Here is an 18,115-nt window from a genome sequence, read left to right as displayed (position 1 = left end):
TCTCCGTCATTTCGCGAAGAACCGACCAAGGGCCCGACGACGCGACTGTTGAGGATCAGATCTCGTAGCCTTGCTTGTATGGTCTGTCGGGCAGGACGTGCTGGACCCTACAGCCTGTGTCAGGCGCGCATGCCCCACACAATCGCGAACGGCCAGTCCCGGAATCAGTCCTCCTCAACCCGGACCCATCTTTCCCAGCTAATGAGGAAATCCTGCGACCATGGCAAAGGTGAGAGACGGCTGGAGGAAGTGAAGAGAGAGCGGGACAGACGTTGACGGTCTTGAGGCGAAGGTTGATCCTCGTCCGCCCCTTCTCCCGCTCGTAACGGGCGAAATAGCCCGTCATTCTGCAGACATGGGGCCAGGTCAGTATACACTCGTCTCATCTGAGCTTGCAAGCGGACGCACCCCTCGCTTACATCGCTAACGATAGCGACCGCCTCCGTCAACGTCGAGCAGACCTTTCCAACGCGACTCAGCGCCGCAAACTCAAGCTGCGACTGTGCAGCGTAGACGGGTTCACCAGCTTGGTCGACAGGCGTCGGTGAGCGGCGGTCGAAGGCGAAGAAGCGGAGATCGGTGAAGCGCGAGAGGGACGGGAGGTAAGCTTCCTGCGAGCGGGGTGACGATGGGTGAGCTGGGCTGGATGGAGGAGCAGAGGGCTCGACGCACGAGATCCTCGGGCCATTCTTCGCCCTCGTGGCAGTCGCCAGCTGGTAAAAAACAGGCCATCAGTCTCGTCAAAGTCGCTACGAACCTGGGAAAGCGGTGCGCACCAACGATCGTGAGCGCCCTCAGCTGCGGTACGACCTTGTGGAGCTGGTCGAACAGCGTAGGAGTCGGGTTGCGGCACTGGTACAGCGCGAGTCGGCGAAGGTTGGGAAGGTGTGCAAGGGAGGAGACGAGGATGGCGAAGTCGACGCTGGAGAGGGGTCCTTCGAGGAAGAGCTCTTCGAGCGGGAGGGTCAGGCCCGAATAGGAGAGTCGCTGCGGAGTACCATCATTCAGCTTGATGTAGCGCAAGACTGCAACGGTCGCACGCACGAGGATCTCGTCGGCGAGCTTCCGGAACGCGCTCGCTCCGTGCACCGAGTCGAGCGAGAGGTTTCGCAGCTGAGGCAGCATCGTCTTGATCGAGTCCATGAAGATCGCGACGCGCCTTGAGCTAGGCCAGAGCAGAAGCGAGTCGAGATTGGGCGTGACGTGAACGAGTTGGAACTGCTCGCAATATACAGCGTCAGCATGGACGGAGCGAGCAGAGACCGAGGATCCGCGCACAAAGCCAGGGTCGCTGTGCATGATCTGCAGCGTCTTGACTTTCGCGAGTCGATTAATTCGTTCGTTCAGGTTGAGCAACGGCGGCCAGCATGAGACCTGGTTCAGCCGGACTGCAGACAGTGTCGGCGAGGCTGCGATGATGTCGAGGAGGCGATGTCCGCCTGCCAAGGACAGCATGAACTCTTTGCCGAAGAAGACCTGGAGGGTAGACCGGGCGAGGTAGTCGAAGATCTCGAGAGCCACCTCCTGCTCGTCTGCAACCAGTTCGTGTTCGACGCCGAGCGGTCCGTCGTGCGAGTACACCTCGTCGAGCGAGAGAGCAAGGACGGGGAGAGGCGTTCCTGCTTTGTCCCGTTCCCGCAGGATGTCCCAGAATGTCGCCAGGCTCCTCATCTCGCGGTACTCGGTCGGCCTGAAGTGCGTCGCAGGTGTGTACCGCACTGTGCGCCAGATGAGCGGCCGGCATAGCTCGTTGAACTTGCGGTTCGTCGAGGCGAGGTTCAAGAGTTCGGGGGAGGGTCCGGTGGGAAAGGTCGGCGACAGGTTGCGCTCGTCGACGTGGGCGATGACGACGAGGATGATCTCCGAGGGCAGGTCGAGCAAAGGGAAGGCGAACTTGGTGTCGAGCTGGGCGTAAGAGGCGTCGGCGGGTGGGGGCTGGCACGAGGAGGGGTAGGAACGGCGAGCGCGCAACGTGGGGCTGGCGTCGTTTGACTGGTCGGCTGTGTAGCTCATTCTGGCAGTGTGTGTCGCAGCAGAACAGCCCAAGAGCGAGTCAAAGTGAGAGGCAGCTGACAGACCCGCGATTCTCATTAGCTCGAGTTCGTCACCAGCACCACCACGCTCACATCGACTCGCTGATAATGGCCAACATCTGGACAGCCGCAGCAGGCGACTTTGAGCGGGTCAAGCAGCTCGTCGAGGCCGGTGAGCTGGCGCCACTCGCTCTCTTCCTCCTCATCTCTAAACAGCCAGCGCTTGGCGAGGATCACCTGTGCTGACTTGGGATGGCTTCGTACGTCGCGCAGGAACCTCGCCGAACGCCCTCGACGAGAACTCGTACTCACCCTTGCATGCGGCCGCGAGCTGGGGACAGTCCGACATCCTGCGGTACCTCGTCGAGAAGGGAGGCGACATCAACCTGACCGACAGCGACGGCGAGACGCCTCTCTTCGTTGTCGAGACTGTCGGGATGGCGAAGCTTGTGGTCGAGCTTGGAGGAGACCCGAAGGTGAAGAACGAGGAGGGCTTGACTGTGCGTTCGTTTCGCTGTCCTGCTCTCGCTCCTTTGCTGACCTTTGGTCATTTCCCCCTCAGCCCGCAGCATCACTGCAAGAAGACTACCCCCACATCGCTCTGTACCTCCGCACCCTAACCGGCGAGACTGGCCCTTCCTCCTCCACCGACTCCTCCTCCGCCCTCGCCTCCTCCACCTCTTCCCAGCCCGACCTCGACGCCCCAACAAACGAACTCATGTCCGCCGTCCGAGGGATCATGGAGCGTTCCGAGCGGGGCGAGATCACCGAAGCCGAGACGGACGAGTTGTTGCGCGAGGTGGTGGAGCGGACCGTGGCCGGACAAGTTGAGACTGGACGAGCGATTGGGGAGCAGATGTTGGTGGACGAGGAGCAGGGCGATGCGGGACGGACGAGGCAGAGGACGGCGGATGAGCTGGCGCAGGGACCGACGGGTGGTGGGAAGCGGTCGCGTGAGGACAGGGACGACATTGGTCGATGAGCGTGCATTGCGATGTGTTTCCTGCGCGTGAACGGCTCGATGCGACGAGAGAAGCGTGACTGAGGTGTCGCTGTTGGGTAGTCGCTGGTTATTTCGTCGCGGAGACTCGCATCGCTCCGGACCAGAGGGGCACTGCATCATATCGAATACAAGAAGGGATCCTACGTGCGAAGAGGAGAGGAGAACGAGAAAGCCTGCTAAGAAAAACCAAGAATGCGAACGACACCAATTCCAACTCTTCCGACTTTCGTTTTGATGGTGCGTTCAGTGGTGAGTAGGCATCGCGGTCGTAGCGCGCGTGTCGATCGCGTCTTCGGCGCGCCAGTAGGAGGTGACGGTCTGCGCGGCGCACGAGCCAGGTCAGTTACGGGTAATTGGGAAGGGGAAGGACGGGAATACCTTGTTCTGGGTCCAGAAGTCGACGCCGCGTGGGCCGTCTGTGCGAGACGATCGTTGTCAGCTGAGGATTCGAGAAGCGAGAGAAATGTGTGGAGACGCACAGAGCGACGCGCCGCCGAGAACCGAGCCCTTGTTGCCCGACCACGAGAACATCGGGAGAGGGACGGCTGCAGGACGAGCGGGGGATTTTTACCTCATGTTCAAGCAGACAAATGCTTGTCGACGCAATCGAGAAGCGCTTCTGCCCCGAAGCGAGACTCACGGATGGGGACCTGCAACGACGCCGAAGTTCGTCAGTATCCTCCCGCTTTCCAACGCAAAGAGCAAATATCGACCTACGTTGATGCCAACCTGACCCGCCTGGATCTCCTTCTCGAACCTCCTCGCCGTCGCGCCCGAGTTGGTAAAGACGCTCGAGCCGTTCCCGTACCGGTTGCGGTTGATCAACGCGATGGCGTCGTCGAGCGTGTCGGCTTTGACGATGGTGAGAACTGGTCCGAAGATCTCTTGGCTGTGCGGGGCCAGTTTCAAGTTCGACAAGCAACGAGTTAGCGAGGCTGACACCGCCGCAAAGAAGAGAGCCGAAAAACGCACGTGTAGCAATCCATGTCCGTCGTGGCTTCCAAGATAGTTGGTCCAACAAAGTTGCCCTTCTCGTATCCCTTCGGCTTCGCGCCCCGTCCGTCGAGGAGGATCTTCCCGCCCTGGTCTGCGCAGGACTGGATGAGGGACTCGACGCGCTCTTTCGCCGCGGGGGTGATGAGCGGGCCACTGTGCATCACGAACCGAGTCGGTGAGGAGGAGGAGGGAGGGAGGCCAAGGGGAAGGGGGACGAACACTTCGGTTTCGGGGTCGAAACCGTTCCCGACCTTGAGCTTCTTCGCGCGCTCAACGAGTCCGTCAATCCAAGTCTGCGACTCGCCCACCGCAACGACTGCGCAACGAAACTGATCAGCTTGCGGAGTGAGAGGAGAGGGAAGAAAGGGCGAAACGAACGGGTCGAGAGAGCCATGCAGCGTTGGCCTGCTGCGCCGAACGCCGCGCCTACAATCGAGTTGAGCGCAAAGTTGGCGTTCGCGTCGGGCATCAAGATGCAGTGGTCTGTTCCCACAACCTCAATCAGCCTCACACCTCGTTCGAAAGGGACTTTGGAACGCACTCTTTGCTCCAAGGTTCGCCTGCACCCTCTTGCCGTTCTTGCTGCCCGTCTCATAGATATACTGACCCGCCTTGTCACCTCCAACAAAACTAATCGCCTTGATCCTCGGCTCCTCACAGATGAACTTGACCGGCGCGATCGTCCCATGGACGACTTGCAGCACGCCTTTGGGTAGTCCGGCTTGCTCGAGAAGTTCGGCGAGGATCATGGTTGCGCCTGGGTCGCGCTCCGAGGGCTTGAGGATGAGAGAGTTGCCGCAGGCGATGGACATGCCCATTGCCCAGAGGGGGATCATGGCTGGAGCGTGAGAGCGTCAGTTCCGTCTTGAGATGGCGCACGTGGGAGCGAGGGGACGCACCGGGGAAGTTGAAGGGGCAGACGGCGGCGGTGACGCCGAGAGGGACCTTGCGGACAAAGGTGTCCATGTCCTTCGAGACTTCGAGCTTGTCGGCGAGCAACAGCGAGGGAATCCCGCATGCGTTCTCGACGACCTGTTCATTCGAATCCACAACGAGTCAGTCCGCTACTCGAGCAGCACGCGTCCGACGCCTGGCGAACGCGAACGAACCTGCAACCCGCGCAAAACGTCTCCCTTGGCATCCGCAAACGTCTTGCCCTGCTCGAGCACGATGGACCTCGCGATCTCGTCGTGGTGTTCGCGGATCAGGGATTGGAACCTGTTGCGTTTTGCGAGGAGGACGAGGGATGCCGGTCAGTCGTTGTGACCCCCACATGAGAAGACGAGGCTGTTGAGGCAATCTCCCGTCACCAGGACGAGTAAGGACAGTCTCTGAGCCTCCAATGAACACCCAGTGACCCAGCTCAACGCCCTCGCCGTCGTCCACTCGCGAACCGACCGTTTCCGTCGGCGCCGGAGGAAGTGTCCCGTAAAGTCCTCGTCGCAGAACAGGACCCGCAGACTGACTTGAGCATGACAGCCTGTCGCTTGAGGATGCTCGAGTCCTTCCACTCGTCGAAGGCCTCCTCGGCCTTGTCCACCGCACGCTTGAGGACCTGCGGCGTCGACTCGGGCACACGGGTGAGGACTCGCTGGGTCGAGGGGTCATGGACGTCGATCCAGTGCGTCGAGTCGCCCGTCGTGTACTCCCCGCCAATCAAGTGTGTCGTTGCGCGCTGCCCGTCTGTCGCTGTCCCGCTCCATGGGTGGGTTGCGGCGAGTGCCTCGAGGTCTGCGAGGGCGCGGCGGGCGGGGGTGGTGGTGAGGGTGCGCCGGGTGGCGAGTGTCGCGAGTGAGCCGGTTGTGCGCAGCGAGTGGGACAGCATCGTAGCGAGTTCGGCAGTGAGTGCGCAGAGGGGACAAGGTGCTCGTCTTGCCGCCGGACGCTTCCCCCGCTCGGAGACGGCTGACCCGACTCAAGGGGGAACAGCGCAACTCGTCTTCACTCTCGCTTGAACTGCTTCACAGGCTCGCATACAGAGCGAGTGGCTGTATTGTAGGGAGAGGCAGAGCGGAGTCCCGGAGGGGCGGAAGCGGAGGCGAGGGAGAGGAGGAGGGTTAGTCCGCCTAGTCCTCCCGGCGAGGTCTGCTCGTCAGATTCATGTCCACAAGCAGAAGCGAGTGCTCGACAAGCAGAGACTGTCAAGTCAGCTAGAGAGAACCGTCGCGAGAGGGAAGAGGACGGGAGCAAAGGGAACAAGCAAGGAAAGGGCGCGTTCTGGCGCTGCACGACGTCTGCTATGTCGTGAGCAAGCGTGTCACAGCAATCAGGGCGTTACGGCGTCTCGGCGTCCGCAGGAAGTCCGCCCATGGCTGTGAACGAACTCGAGCGAGTTGCGAAGGTCGAGACGAGGCCAAGGACGGCTGTGTGTCGTCTCGGGGGCGTGCAAGCGCACCCGGAGCAGCATGGCCACACTGAACGAATCCCACAGAACCCCGCCCAGCCTTCCACCTGTCGCCGTGCGCGTGTCGAGGTTGCCAGGGTCGTGTCGAGTGCGAGGAGCGGGTGAGGGATGTGGTGTGTCGCGCGCGCTCGAGTGGGTGGCAGCGTGCATCGTGCGAGTGGCATCGAGTACGTTCCAGCAGTAGCATGCTGAGCCCGGTGGCGTCGTCGTAAGAGGTCGCGGTGTTCGCTCGTGTTCTCCTCGTCGCCCCGTTGTCCTCCCTCGTGTCCCTCTCTCTCCCTCTTCCCGCTCGAAAGGCTTGCAGGACAGGCTACTCTCCAGGGACGCCATGGCACGGCAACGCACAGCACTCGCAGCACTCCTCCTCGCCCTCGTCGCGCTCCTCTGCACCCTCGCACCCGCACACGCGCAGAAGGAAGACGTGCGTCCCTGCCTGTTCCCACTCCTGCGCACGCGAGGACAGAGCTGACACTCCCTCGTGACTTTCTACACCACCCACGCACCCCTGCACGCGCTCCTCGACACTCGACACCCCCTCCGCTCACCGCCTCCACGTCGACACCCTCGCACCCCTCGCATCGCAGTATGGCACCGTCGTGTGTCCCTTCGCTCCGTTCAGAAAGTATCCCGAGCATCGTGCTGATCCTCTGACACGCACACGCAGATCGGTATCGACTTGGGGACGACTTACTCTTGCGTCGGGTGAGTTTCAGGCGACGGACGTGATGAGGCGTTCAGAGGGGTTATTCTTGCGGGTGGAGCGGCGGAGCGCGCTGTGAAGGAGTCCCGGATGGCTGCGAGGTGCAGCGGAAGCGGCTGGGCGAGATGGCGGCGGAGCACCCTGTCGACGAGCGGGTCTCTCGAAGGAACACGCGCTGACCTCGCCCCCGTTCTTCCCGTGCGCGCCCCACGCTCACAGTGTCCAACGCAATGGTCGCGTCGAGATCATCGCCAACGACCAGGGCAACCGCATCACCCCGTCCTACGTCGCCTTCTCCCCCTCGTCCGGCGAGCGCCTGATCGGCGACGCCGCCAAGAACCAGTACGCCTCGAACCCGACCAACACGATCTTTGACGCCAAGCGCCTGATCGGACGCCGCTTTGACGACAAGGAGGTCCAGCGCGACATGACGCACTACCCGTTCAAGGTCAAGGCCGGCTCGATGAAGCAGCCCGTGATCGAGGTCAAGGTCGGCGACAAGAGCAAGACGTTCACCCCCGAGGAGGTCTCGGCCATGGTCCTCGGCAAGATGAAGGAGACGGCCGAGACGTACCTTGGAACCAAGGTCACGCACGCCGTCGTCACCGTCCCGGCCTACTTCAACGACGCCCAGCGCCAGGCCACCAAGGACGCCGGCACGATCGCCGGCCTCAACGTCCTCCGCGTCGTCAACGAGCCGACGGCCGCCGCGATCGCGTACGGACTCGACAAGACCGGCGGCGAGCGCAACATCATCGTCTACGACCTCGGCGGCGGCACGTTCGACGTCTCGCTCCTCTCGATCGACGACGGCGTGTTTGAGGTCCTCGCCACCGCCGGTGACACCCACCTCGGCGGAGAGGACTTTGACAACCGCGTGATCGACCACCTCGTCAAGCAGTGGAAGCGCAAGCACGACGGCCAGGACGTCACCAAGGACCTGCGCGCGATGGGCAAGCTCAAGCGCGAAGTCGAGAAGGCCAAGCGCACGCTCTCGTCGCAGATGTCGACCAAGATCGAGATCGAGTCGTTCTTCCAGGGCGAGGACCTCTCCGAGACGCTCACGCGCGCCAAGTTCGAAGAGCTCAACCTCGACCTCTTCCGCAAGACGATGAAGCCCGTCGAGCAGGTCCTCAAGGACGCCAACTTCAAGAAGGAGCAGGTCGACGACATCGTTCTCGTCGGCGGATCGACTCGCATCCCCAAGGTCCAGGAGCTCCTCAAGGAGTTCTTCAACGGCAAGGAGCCCACCAAGGGCATCAACCCGGACGAGGCCGTCGCGTACGGCGCAGCCGTCCAGGGCGGCATCCTCTCGGGCGAGGAAGGACTCGGCGACGTCGTCCTCATCGACGTGTGCCCCCTCACGCTCGGTATCGAGACCACCGGCGGCGTCATGACCAAGCTCATCTCGCGCAACACGGTCATCCCGACCAAGAAGTCGCAGATCTTTTCGACCGCGGCCGACAACCAGCCGACCGTCCTCATCCAGGTCTTTGAGGGCGAGCGCGCCATGACCCGCGACAACCACCAGCTCGGAAAGTTTGAGCTCACCGGCATCCCTCCCGCGCCCCGCGGTGTTCCCCAGATCGAGGTCACCTTTGAGATTGACGCCTCTGGGTGCGTTTCGCCTCTCCAGCTTCCTGTTCTGCCGCTACTGACTTGCCCTTTCGCACACCGCAACAGCATCATGAAGGTCTCGGCCGCCGACAAGGGAACCGGCAAGACCAACTCGGTCACGATCACGAACGAGAAGGGCCGCCTGTCCCAGGAGGAGATTGACCGTGAGCACCTCGCGTTTCTGTCGCCGCGCTTTGAGTCGGAGTGCTGACGCTTGACTCCACCGCAGGCATGGTCCAGGACGCTGAGAAGTTTGCCGAGGAGGACGAGCTTTTGAAGAAGAAGGTCGAGTCTCGCAACGCCCTCGAAAACTTGTGGGTCATTCCGCACGTACTGTCGCTCCCCAGCCCGTCCTGACCGCGTATTTGCACGTCCCGCAGCGCCTACTCTCTCAAGGCCCAGCTGTCCGACTCTGAAGGACTCGGCGGCAAGCTCGACTCGTCCGACAAGAAGACTGTCGAGGCCGAGATCAAGAAGGTGCAGGACTGGGTCGACAGCGAGGGCGCGACCGCTACCGCCGAGGACTTTGACGAGCAGCGCGAGCAGCTTCAGGCTGCTGTGGCGCCTATCACGGCCAAGGTCTACTCGAGCGGTGCGGGTGGTGACTCGTCGTCGTCGTCGTCCGGTGGGTACCACGACGAGCTGTAGGAGGGAATGGAGCAGTCTGTCGGAGAAAAGCATCAAGGAGGAAGTTCGTTTTGATGTAGTCGCAACCTCGTTTCCCACTCTTCCCTCTCTCTCTCTTTCGCATCGTAAATCACGCTTCCCGCATCGTTCTCTACTGCTTGCTCGAGAGGAAGCCCTGCAAGTCGTCTTCGCCGTCTTTCCCTCTCACGTCGCGCTGCGAAGTTGCTCTCTCTCCTCGACTTGCGCTCACTTCCCTCTCGCTGCCTAAGAATGGACAGCCCGCTACCGTTCGCTGGCTCTTCGAACTCTGCCAAGCGCCCGCTCGAACACCTCGCACGCACCGACTCGCTCTCCTCGCTCAACGCCCATCTCCAGCACGATCTCTCGCTCAAGTCGGGCTCAGCGACGCCGGTCTCGGGGGAAGGGTCACAGGGATTCGAAGGAGTGCAGACGGCTGAGACGAGCGTGCAGGCGAGCCCGCGGGACGTGATCGTGATTGACGACGGCGATGAGGTTCCCCTTGGTCGCGGGAAGAGGGTGAAGCGCGCGCACGTCCCGGACGACGTAGAGGTGCTGCACTTTTCGTCTCCTCCTGCCGACTCGAAGAAGCGCAAGGGCAAGGGAAAGGCCAAGGAGGCCGTTGTCATCGCGGAGGGGCCTGGGTGGTTCTTCTCGAGTACGAAGGACCAGTTCGAGGCGCGCATGGACAACTTCATGTACGTCCGAGTGCTCCTTCATTACGCGCGAAGAGGCTCACGCTCGTCCCGCAGCCTCGCCAATTCGAACCTCTTCCTTCCCTTGCTTCCGAAGGCAAAGAACAACTACGTCGCCTCGCTCCTCGCCTCCGTTTCGCCGCAGCCCATCACGCCTTATCGACCCGTTGCTCAGCCGACCGCCATCGCAGACGGACAGCCCGTCCTCAAGGACTACCAGCTCGCCGGCTTGAGTTTCCTCGCCTACCTCGCCGAGAACGGCATGAACGGCATCCTCGCCGACGAGATGGGTCTTGGCAAGACGCTCCAGACGCTCTCGCTCCTCGCCTACCTGAGTGAGCAGCACGGGCACAAAGGACCGCACCTCCTTGTCTGCCCTTTGTCGGTTCTTGGGTCGTGGATGAGCGAGATCGCGCGCTGGTTGCCGTCCTTCGTGCGTGATCAGCGTCGTCCTTCCTCTCGTACGCAAAATTGACGATACCACACGCCCCCAGACTGCGATCCGCTACCACGGACCGGCTGGCGAGCGTGAACGCCTCAAGTCGGAAGTCGCGGAGAAGGAGCCCGATCTCCTCGTCACGACCTACGAGGCGTACACGGCAGAGGCGATCTGGTTTAGGAAGAAGCGGTGGGCAGTCGTCGTGCTTGACGAAGGGTGAGTTCCGTCGTTGCGACAGTCTCGATTGCGAGCTCATCTCCGTTCTCCACAGTCACCGCATCAAGAACCACGCCTCGAATGCCGCCGAAGCTCTCCAAAACATTCCTTCCCGTATGCGCCTTATTCTCTCCGGCACGCCTCTCCAGAATAACCTCGTCGAACTCTGGGCTCTCCTCCACTTCCTCTTCCCGAAAGTCTTCAACGACCACACACTCAAGCCGTTCCAGGACTCGTTCAACCTCTCGCAAGGACTCTACGACCAGGCGTTCCTCGCGAAGAGCCAAAAGCTGCTCGAGCTGATCATGCTCCGCCGAACGAAGGAGGGCGTCAAGGGGCAGCTGAGCGTGCCGCCGCGCGAGGAGTTGACTCGTACGCAGTTTTTCTCAGATTTTTCCAGTCTCACAGCACTCATCTGTTACTGCCGCAGTCTACGTTCCGCTCTCGCCCGTCCAACGCTTCTGGTACATCCGCATCCTGTCGCGCTCCGACACGATGACCCTCGGCGAAGTCTTCGGCGACTCGACTACTTTCGACGCTGCCGCTGCCGAACTCGCCAAGCAGCAGGTCCTCACGGCGGAAGGGAAGAAGCGCGGACCGGCCGTCGCAAGGCTTGCGAGGCTGCAAAAGGCGCTCGAGCGTCGTCAGAGCGAGAGCGGCGCGAGTAGCGAGGCGGATGCGGACGACGACGTGATCATCATGGGCGACGAGGCGGAGGACGGAGCGAAGCAGGCGATCGCTCGAGCGCAGTCAGCTCTTGAGGACGCAAAGAAGTCGGAGGCTGGAGGCGGGTCCTATCAGAAGCTCATGAACCTTCTCGTGCAGCTCAGGAAGTGGTGCGTCCTCCCGAGTCTGCTCTTGCTGGATGGCGCTTACCCGCGCTTCATCGACAGCTGCGACCACCCCTACCTCCTGCCGAACAGCGAGCCCGACGGCGACCTCACGATCGACGAGCACCTCGTCGCTGCCTCCGCCAAGCTCGTCGCGCTCGACAAGCTGCTCAAAGACGTCATCCCGAAGGGCGAGCGAGTTCTGGTTTTCTCTGGCTACACCCGCATGCTCGACATCCTCGAGGACTTCTGCGCCTTGCGTTCGTACAAGTACGCGCGCCTCGACGGCAGCACCAGTCGTCCTCGCCGCGCCCTCGACATCCGCCTCTTCCAGCAAGCCGCATCGCCTTACCAGCTCTACCTCATCTCGACTCGCGCCGGCGGTCTCGGCATCAACCTGACAGCTGCCACGACCGTCGTCCTCTTCGACCAGGACTGGAATCCGCAGGTGGACATTCAGGCTATCGCCCGCGCTCACCGTATCGGCCAGACCAAGACGGTCAAGGTCTACCGCCTCGTCACGCAGGGTTCGGTCGAGGAGCAGGCCATGACTCGTCTGCGCAAGAAGCTGTATCTCTCGTGCGTCCTGACTACTCTTCCATAGAAATTCGTGGACTGACGGCCCTCCTCGATCAGGGCGAAGATCATGGACGGCATGCGCAACGTTTCGGATGCTCCGACTGACGAGGCGGTCAACGAGACGTCGCAGACGGAGGACGACGCGCCGAGGATGACGCGCGGAGGTGCGCCTGACCTGGACTTGATCTCGAATCCCGCAAGACTAACGGATTTCGCTTTCGCAGAACTCGCCGCCATCCTGAAGGGCGGTACCGGTGCCCTCGCAGCCAAGTGGGACACAGCCTCGGGCGACGCCTTCGACGCCTTCCGCGTCGCAAGTTTCGACGAGCTGTGCGAGCGCGGTCGACGACGCGACGAGGACAAGGAGGTGTCGATCAAGATTGACCTTGGCGAGCAGGTCAGCGAGGAGGAGATGGAGCGGCGACGAAAGGAGGAGGAGGACGCTGAGCGGGCGTTGCTGGAGGGTAAGGAGGCGGTGACGAGTCGCAAGTTTGAGGGCAAGCTGTATGCTGCCTCGAACGATGAGATCCGAAAGGGTACGTTCGCGGCCTCCTCTTCACGGCTCACGACTCGTGCTGACACCACATAACCCTGCAGAGTGGCAGAACTTGCAGAAGCGGGAGCATGTCTCGAGGACGGTCGTTATTGGCGGACACTCGGTCGCGAGGGAGACACTCGTGCGTCTTCGTCGCCGATCAGACTTGATTCGCATACTGACGACTTGTTCACCAGTCAAACGGCTCCTGGGAGGCGGTCAAGACGCTCACGTCTGATCCGAAGGTCGCTGCGCAGTTGGGCGACGCGAAGCGGACGAAGCGCAAGTTCGAGCACCAGGACGTGAGTCGGCTCTGTCACTCCTTGCGCATGGTTTTGGATGCTGATGCTCTCGATGGCAGGCCTGCCTCACATGCGGAGACGGAGGCGAGATCTACCTCTGCTCGGGCTGCCCTCGCGCCTACCACGCCGGCGACTGCTCGGGGATGTCGAAAAAGGACCTCAAGGCGGTTGTGTGCGTGTCGTCTTGACTGTATCACAGCGTCGTGCAGTAGGCTGACGAGACCCTTGCAGCCAATACTACTGCCAGCAGCACACTTGCTCGGTCTGCCTCCGCAATACGCAAGCTGCGGGCGGCCTTCTCTTCCGGTGCGTTTAGATCGTCCGTGCGCGCTTGCGACGATCTCGCTCGTAAGCCTCCAAGCATGCGATGGCTGACCCGTTCCCTCGCTCCTCTTCGCTTCTTTCACCGACGACAGCTGCCAGACCTGCCCCGCCGCCTTCTGCGAAGACGATCTCCCGACGACCGACCTCGAAGTCGTCGGCGAGGTGCTCCCCGAGTTCCTCCTCCTCGGCTACGGCAAGCGCAAGCAGGCGTACTGGATCCACTGCCCGTCGTGCGTCGAGTACTGGGCCGAGTACCCCGAGGCACACGCTGCGTGGAGGAAGGAGCAGGAGAAGATCGAGAAGAAGGCGCACGCCGAGGGTCACGTCTGGTGAATCGGCGGAGCGCAACGTTTGAAGGAAGGAACGGAGGAGCGGAAGGGAACGCCGCTTGGGTCTTGGGGTATTTTTTCGGTGCCGCTTGTCGCGCTTTGCACTGCACTAGACATGATTTACGTGACGCTCTTAGGGCCGTACGAGCGAGTCGAGTTGGGACTTAGCCGTGGCTGGATGAGGAGGCGGTGCGCAGACAGCAGACCGTGCTTGAGATGCTCACCCTCGCTCGCTCGCCACGCTGAGGCTGCAGGCTTACTCGGTGTACGCCTAGCTAGATTCGCAGCCATGGCACGCAAGAACGCGGCTCAGAAGGCGGCGCAGAAGGAGAAGCTCGACCAGCTCAAGGACCAGGACCCGGAGGAGTTCGCCCGCCTCGAGGCCGAGCGCGAGGGCAAGTCGAAGAAGCAGATGCACAGGAAGGACAAGCCGTGGGACGTCGAGGGCACCGACCACTGGAAGGTCGACCCGTGGGCAGAGGGCGAGATGCGGGGGCCGCTCCTCGAGGAGAGCAGCTTCGCCACGGTGCGTTCGCGGGCGGTCTGGGTCGCGAGGAGCTTCAAACTGACCTTCTGACCGTGCAGCTCTTCGCCAAGTACCGCGAGACCTACTTGCGCGAGATCTGGGGACATGTTACGGCTGCACTCGAGAAGCATGTTCGTCCGCATTCCTCGCTTTCTTATCTGCGTAAAGAGCGGTGTGCTGACAAAGAAGCATCGCTCCAGGGCATCGCGGCAACGCTGGACTTGGTCGAGGGTTCGATGACGGTCAAGACGACGAGGAAGACCCACGACCCGTATATCATCCTCAAGGCGCGCGACATGATCAAGCTGCTCGCCCGCTCCGTCCCTTTCCCCCAGGTGAGCCCGCCAGTTGATCGTGACGAGGCGGGAGAACAACCGCTGAACCCTTACCTACGCCAGGCGGTCCGAATCCTCGAAGACGGCATGGACTGTGACATTATCAAGATCGGCAACATCATCCGCAACACGGAACGATTCGTCAAGCGACGACAGCGCATTCTCGGACCCGGAGGATCGACGTTGAAGGTGCGTTCTCCTTGTTGCACTCTCTTCCTCTCTATGACCTGACTCTCCTTGCAGGCGATCGAGCTGCTCACGCAGTGCTACGTACTCGTGCAAGGCAACACTGTGGCAGCGATGGGAGGACACAAGGGCTTGAAGGAGGTTCGCAAGATCGTCATCGACTGCATGAAGAACATCCACCCGATCTACCACATCAAGGTGCGTTCCCTCTAGCGGTTCCCCTTGTAGTGAAGCTGACACGTGTTCGCCCGCAGGAACTGATGATCAAGCGCGAGTTGGCAAAGGACCCGAAGTTGGCGAGCGAGAACTGGGACCGCTTCCTGCCCAAGTTCCGCCGGCGGAGGGAGAAGAAGCGCGGTCCTCCTGCGGCGGAAGGGTCGGGCGCGAACGGCATCCCCGTCAACGGCGAGGCGTCGACATCGGCGGAGGCTCAGCCGCCCGCCAAGAAGCAGAAGAAGGAGAAGAAGCCCTACACGCCGTTCCCGCCCGCGCAACAACCCAGCAAGGTGCGTCTCTCTCGCTTGTCTGCCTTTGCAGCACAGTCGCTCACCTTTCCTTGTGCAGATCGACTTGCAACTCGAGTCCGGAGAGTACTTCCTCAAGCCGCGAGAGAAGCAGCAGCGGGAAGAGGAGAAGCGCAAGGCGAAGGTGCGTTGCCTTCCTGTCGACCCCTTCCTTCAACTACTGACGCTCGCGCTCTCATAGCAAGCGGAGGCGACCGCAGCTCGGCAAGAAGAGCGAGCGAAGACGTTCGTGGCACCCGACGAGGCGCCAGCACGAGCGGCGGTTGGAGCGGTGGGCGACGCAAAGGAGAAGAAGAAGCGGAAACGCGAGGAGTGATCGTCCTTGGCCTCGCTAGCTTGCGGTGTAACCCTGTTGTGCAACGACCTGCATCCCATATTCGCATTCTACACCTCGTCCGTCTCGTCCGCCTTGGCGAGCCTGATCTTGAGCGGCATGCGCGTGCCAAGCTCCATCTCGTTGACGACGAATGGACGAGTGATGACTTGCGCGCGGTGCTCGATCTGGATGTCGGCGTCTCGTCGGTCGAACTCGAAGGAGTCCACGAGAACAGAGAGGACGCTGTTGGGAGAAGAGTCAGCGCGGCCATCGTTTACGGTCAATGCGAGTGCACGCACGCCTTGAACTCGAGCAGGGCGAACTTGTAGCCGATGCAGGCGCGAGGGCCTGCGAGGAAGGTCATCAACCCGCTCCATCCGCCGACCTTCGTCTCAATCTTGTTGTCGTCGTCGAGCCATCGCTCCGGCCGGAAGTCGTCCGCATCGTCGCCAAAGATACTCTTGTCGCGGTTCGCTGCGTAGACGCCGATGCTGATTGACTGGCCTTTGCGGACGACGATGTGGTCGATAGTCTGCGAAGGGTCGGTCGCGGACTTGACGGGCACCGAGAGCGGGATGACATCGTTCTTCTGAGCCACGCGAGGGGTTGAGGAGAGGGGAGGTTCGAGGCGGAGGATCTCGCGCTGCAATGGACCCAAGATCAGCTTAAGTGCTTAGGAAGGCCGGAGACTTGAGGCGCACCGTGACAGCATCGAGGTACTCGAGACCGCTTAGCTCGTCGCTGTTCAACTCGTCGCGACCGTCTCGCTGAGCGAGCTTGCGAGCAGCGCGCACCTCGGCGCGCAGGCGGGCCTGCTTGTCCGGGTGGCAAGCGAACTCCCACAGCACCCAGCTCAAACTGTTGCTGATTGTCTCGTGGCCGGCGAAGAGGAAGGTCTGCAGCGGGAGCCGTCAGTGATGTCACGAGGTGAGCGTGAAAACCGCGCAGCGCACCGTAAGCTGTCCTCGCACTTCCTCCGGAGACATGGTGTCCTTCGCCTTCGTCGAGACTACGGCAAGGGCGTCAGCGCCTCGACCAGGTCCAAGCGAAGACGCGGACTCACGCAAGATTGAGAGCAAGTCCTTCTTGGGCAGCGCATCCTCCTGGTCCGCCTTCTCCATCTTGGCCTGGACGATCTTCCGACTCTCGACCTCGAGCGTATTGAGCGCCTGCTTGATCGACTTGAGCCGCTCGTCGGGGAGGTACTCTGCGAGCTTGAGGATAGGAAGGGCGTGCAGGCAGGCTCCGATGACATTGTTGACGAGGAGCCGCGAAGGATGAGGCTTGCCCGGTGCATCGCGGGGCGAGAAGAGGGAAGCGAAAGCCTGTGCGAGGGCGTCCGACTTTAGCGAGAGTGCCTGGAAGTTGTAGCCAAACCCGGCTATTCAAGCGCAACCAGGTCAGCCTCGTGCGGAAAGTCGTCGCAAGCAAAGGGGCGCGCCTTTGCCGAGCGCATCCAATGTCAAGCGAGTGAGCCAGTCGGACACTTCGATGACTGCTTCACCGTCTGGCTTGCCCGCCTGGTAAGCGTCGGCCGCTTCGTCGTTCTTCCAAGCCTTCGAGTCGACCTGCCCGGCCTCGACCATGCCTTTCCAGATGTCGCGCAACTGCGGAAGCACGATGTCAGGGAGTGTTCGCTGTAGACAAGATGACGCTAGCGCACCTGATGTGCGTGCTCGAAGAAGCCCACAGTCATCGCCTTGAGGTTCGAGGGAGCGAAAGCCGAGTTCATGAGGCGGCGCTGACGGCGGTGCGTCTCGCCTGCAAGAGGAGGTCGTTCAGAGGAATGATAGGAGCTCAAGTCATCGCGCGACATACCTTCGGCAAAGACCAGGCCCTTCCCCAGTACCATCGCGAGGTCGCCTCGAACGTCGTCCGGCTTGGCATAGTCGTAGGTGTGCGAGGTCAGGACGTGATTGAGCGCTGCTGGGTCTGTAAGGATGAGGCGTTCGCCCTGCAAAACGACTGCGTCAGACGAGCTTTCCGGAAGACTCGAGCGAGAAGTACGCACTCCCAGCAAGCCGCGATACCGCACGGCACCTCCGAACTCTTCTGTCCACCTTGCATGTGCCTTTCCCGGTTCTTCGTCGATGAGGCTCTGCAGGTTGCCCCACAGCGGATGGTCGGGAGGAGGGCCGGGAACGGAACGGAGGGAGGAGAAGTGCGGCGCAAGGAAGACTTTGTAGGCGTTCTTGACGAGGAGGCCAAGCAGGAAGGCTGGCAGTGCGAGGCTGTAGCGAGAAGTGGATGAGGGACGCTGAAGAACAAGTCTGGTGTCGTGTGGACAACGTACAGAGCTGTTCGAAGCGGGTGTTCAAGGGCAAAGCGAGCGAGCGAAGCGGCGGCGTCCATCGCAGCGGAGCTTGGTCAGTGCGGGTGAGAGATAGAAGCAAGAAGGACGATTCGGAGAAGCGTCGGCATCAGCCTCGTGAAAGAAAGGCCCAAAGAAGGCGAGCACTGGATGAAACGAGGGGGAGGAGACAAAGACGGCGCAGACAAGGGGTGGGCCACACCGGGCGAGGTGTGGCGCCCGGTGTGGCCGTGTTGTGCAGGTAGTCAGCGCCTCTGTGACAGCCTCGCA

The 18,115-nt window shown here is 61.7% G+C and overlaps 7 protein-coding genes across 7 annotated transcripts; 4 read left to right on the top strand and 3 right to left on the bottom strand.

The window, feature by feature from the left end:
* Window positions 1–164: 164 nt before the first annotated feature.
* Window positions 165–2,013, bottom strand: RHTO_00387 (F-box domain, cyclin-like domain containing protein; the record flags this gene model as incomplete). The annotated part of the gene is made up of 7 exons (XM_016414071.1): window positions 165–212; window positions 272–347; window positions 409–611; window positions 673–713; window positions 777–987; window positions 1,045–1,218; window positions 1,279–2,013. The coding sequence occupies 7 exons, from the start codon at window positions 2,011–2,013 to the stop codon at window positions 165–167; spliced, it is 1,488 nt and encodes a 495-aa protein (XP_016277078.1).
* Window positions 2,014–2,141: 128 nt separating this feature from the next.
* On the top strand, window positions 2,142–3,015 carry RHTO_00386 (ankyrin repeat protein; the record flags this gene model as incomplete). Its single annotated transcript, XM_016414070.1, has 3 exons — window positions 2,142–2,205; window positions 2,307–2,533; window positions 2,596–3,015. The coding sequence occupies 3 exons, from the start codon at window positions 2,142–2,144 to the stop codon at window positions 3,013–3,015; spliced, it is 711 nt and encodes a 236-aa protein (XP_016277077.1).
* Window positions 3,016–3,279: 264 nt separating this feature from the next.
* RHTO_00385 (methylmalonate-semialdehyde dehydrogenase) lies at window positions 3,280–5,857 on the bottom strand (the record flags this gene model as incomplete). The annotated part of the gene is made up of 12 exons (XM_016414069.1): window positions 3,280–3,354; window positions 3,415–3,452; window positions 3,516–3,581; window positions 3,677–3,686; window positions 3,754–3,925; window positions 4,009–4,185; window positions 4,252–4,348; window positions 4,411–4,515; window positions 4,574–4,870; window positions 4,932–5,064; window positions 5,142–5,250; window positions 5,427–5,857. The coding sequence occupies 12 exons, from the start codon at window positions 5,855–5,857 to the stop codon at window positions 3,280–3,282; spliced, it is 1,710 nt and encodes a 569-aa protein (XP_016277076.1).
* A 907-nt stretch (window positions 5,858–6,764) lies between these two features.
* RHTO_00384 (protein of heat shock protein Hsp70 family) lies at window positions 6,765–9,401 on the top strand (the record flags this gene model as incomplete). Its single annotated transcript, XM_016414068.1, has 7 exons — window positions 6,765–6,857; window positions 7,021–7,032; window positions 7,101–7,138; window positions 7,356–8,753; window positions 8,820–8,917; window positions 8,983–9,067; window positions 9,134–9,401. 7 exons carry the CDS (start codon window positions 6,765–6,767, stop codon window positions 9,399–9,401), a joined length of 1,992 nt encoding a protein of 663 aa, XP_016277075.1.
* Window positions 9,402–9,650: 249 nt separating this feature from the next.
* RHTO_00383 (nucleosome remodeling complex ATPase subunit (Snf2h)) lies at window positions 9,651–13,651 on the top strand (the record flags this gene model as incomplete). Its single annotated transcript, XM_016414067.1, has 13 exons — window positions 9,651–10,096; window positions 10,151–10,526; window positions 10,588–10,748; window positions 10,804–11,120; window positions 11,179–11,584; window positions 11,642–12,157; window positions 12,215–12,321; window positions 12,382–12,693; window positions 12,755–12,834; window positions 12,890–12,994; window positions 13,054–13,166; window positions 13,226–13,300; window positions 13,411–13,651. 13 exons carry the CDS (start codon window positions 9,651–9,653, stop codon window positions 13,649–13,651), a joined length of 3,255 nt encoding a protein of 1,084 aa, XP_016277074.1.
* A 285-nt stretch (window positions 13,652–13,936) lies between these two features.
* RHTO_00382 (ribosomal RNA assembly protein) lies at window positions 13,937–15,534 on the top strand (the record flags this gene model as incomplete). The annotated part of the gene is made up of 8 exons (XM_016414066.1): window positions 13,937–14,173; window positions 14,233–14,304; window positions 14,374–14,508; window positions 14,572–14,697; window positions 14,752–14,892; window positions 14,949–15,200; window positions 15,259–15,342; window positions 15,400–15,534. 8 exons carry the CDS (start codon window positions 13,937–13,939, stop codon window positions 15,532–15,534), a joined length of 1,182 nt encoding a protein of 393 aa, XP_016277073.1.
* Window positions 15,535–15,602: 68 nt separating this feature from the next.
* Window positions 15,603–17,886, bottom strand: RHTO_00381 (cytochrome P450, family 4, subfamily F (leukotriene-B4 20-monooxygenase); the record flags this gene model as incomplete). Its single annotated transcript, XM_016414065.1, has 10 exons — window positions 15,603–15,777; window positions 15,834–16,177; window positions 16,236–16,430; window positions 16,488–16,543; window positions 16,598–16,915; window positions 17,039–17,141; window positions 17,198–17,295; window positions 17,353–17,488; window positions 17,546–17,765; window positions 17,828–17,886. 10 exons carry the CDS (start codon window positions 17,884–17,886, stop codon window positions 15,603–15,605), a joined length of 1,704 nt encoding a protein of 567 aa, XP_016277072.1.
* Window positions 17,887–18,115: the final 229 nt, after the last annotated feature.

This window comes from Rhodotorula toruloides (assembly GCF_000320785.1).
Source record: "Rhodotorula toruloides NP11 unplaced genomic scaffold Scaffold1, whole genome shotgun sequence".
NCBI lineage: Eukaryota > Fungi > Basidiomycota > Microbotryomycetes > Sporidiobolales > Sporidiobolaceae > Rhodotorula > Rhodotorula toruloides.
Note: the sequence above shows the minus strand (reverse complement) of the source record. Positions and strands in the feature narration are given on the sequence as shown.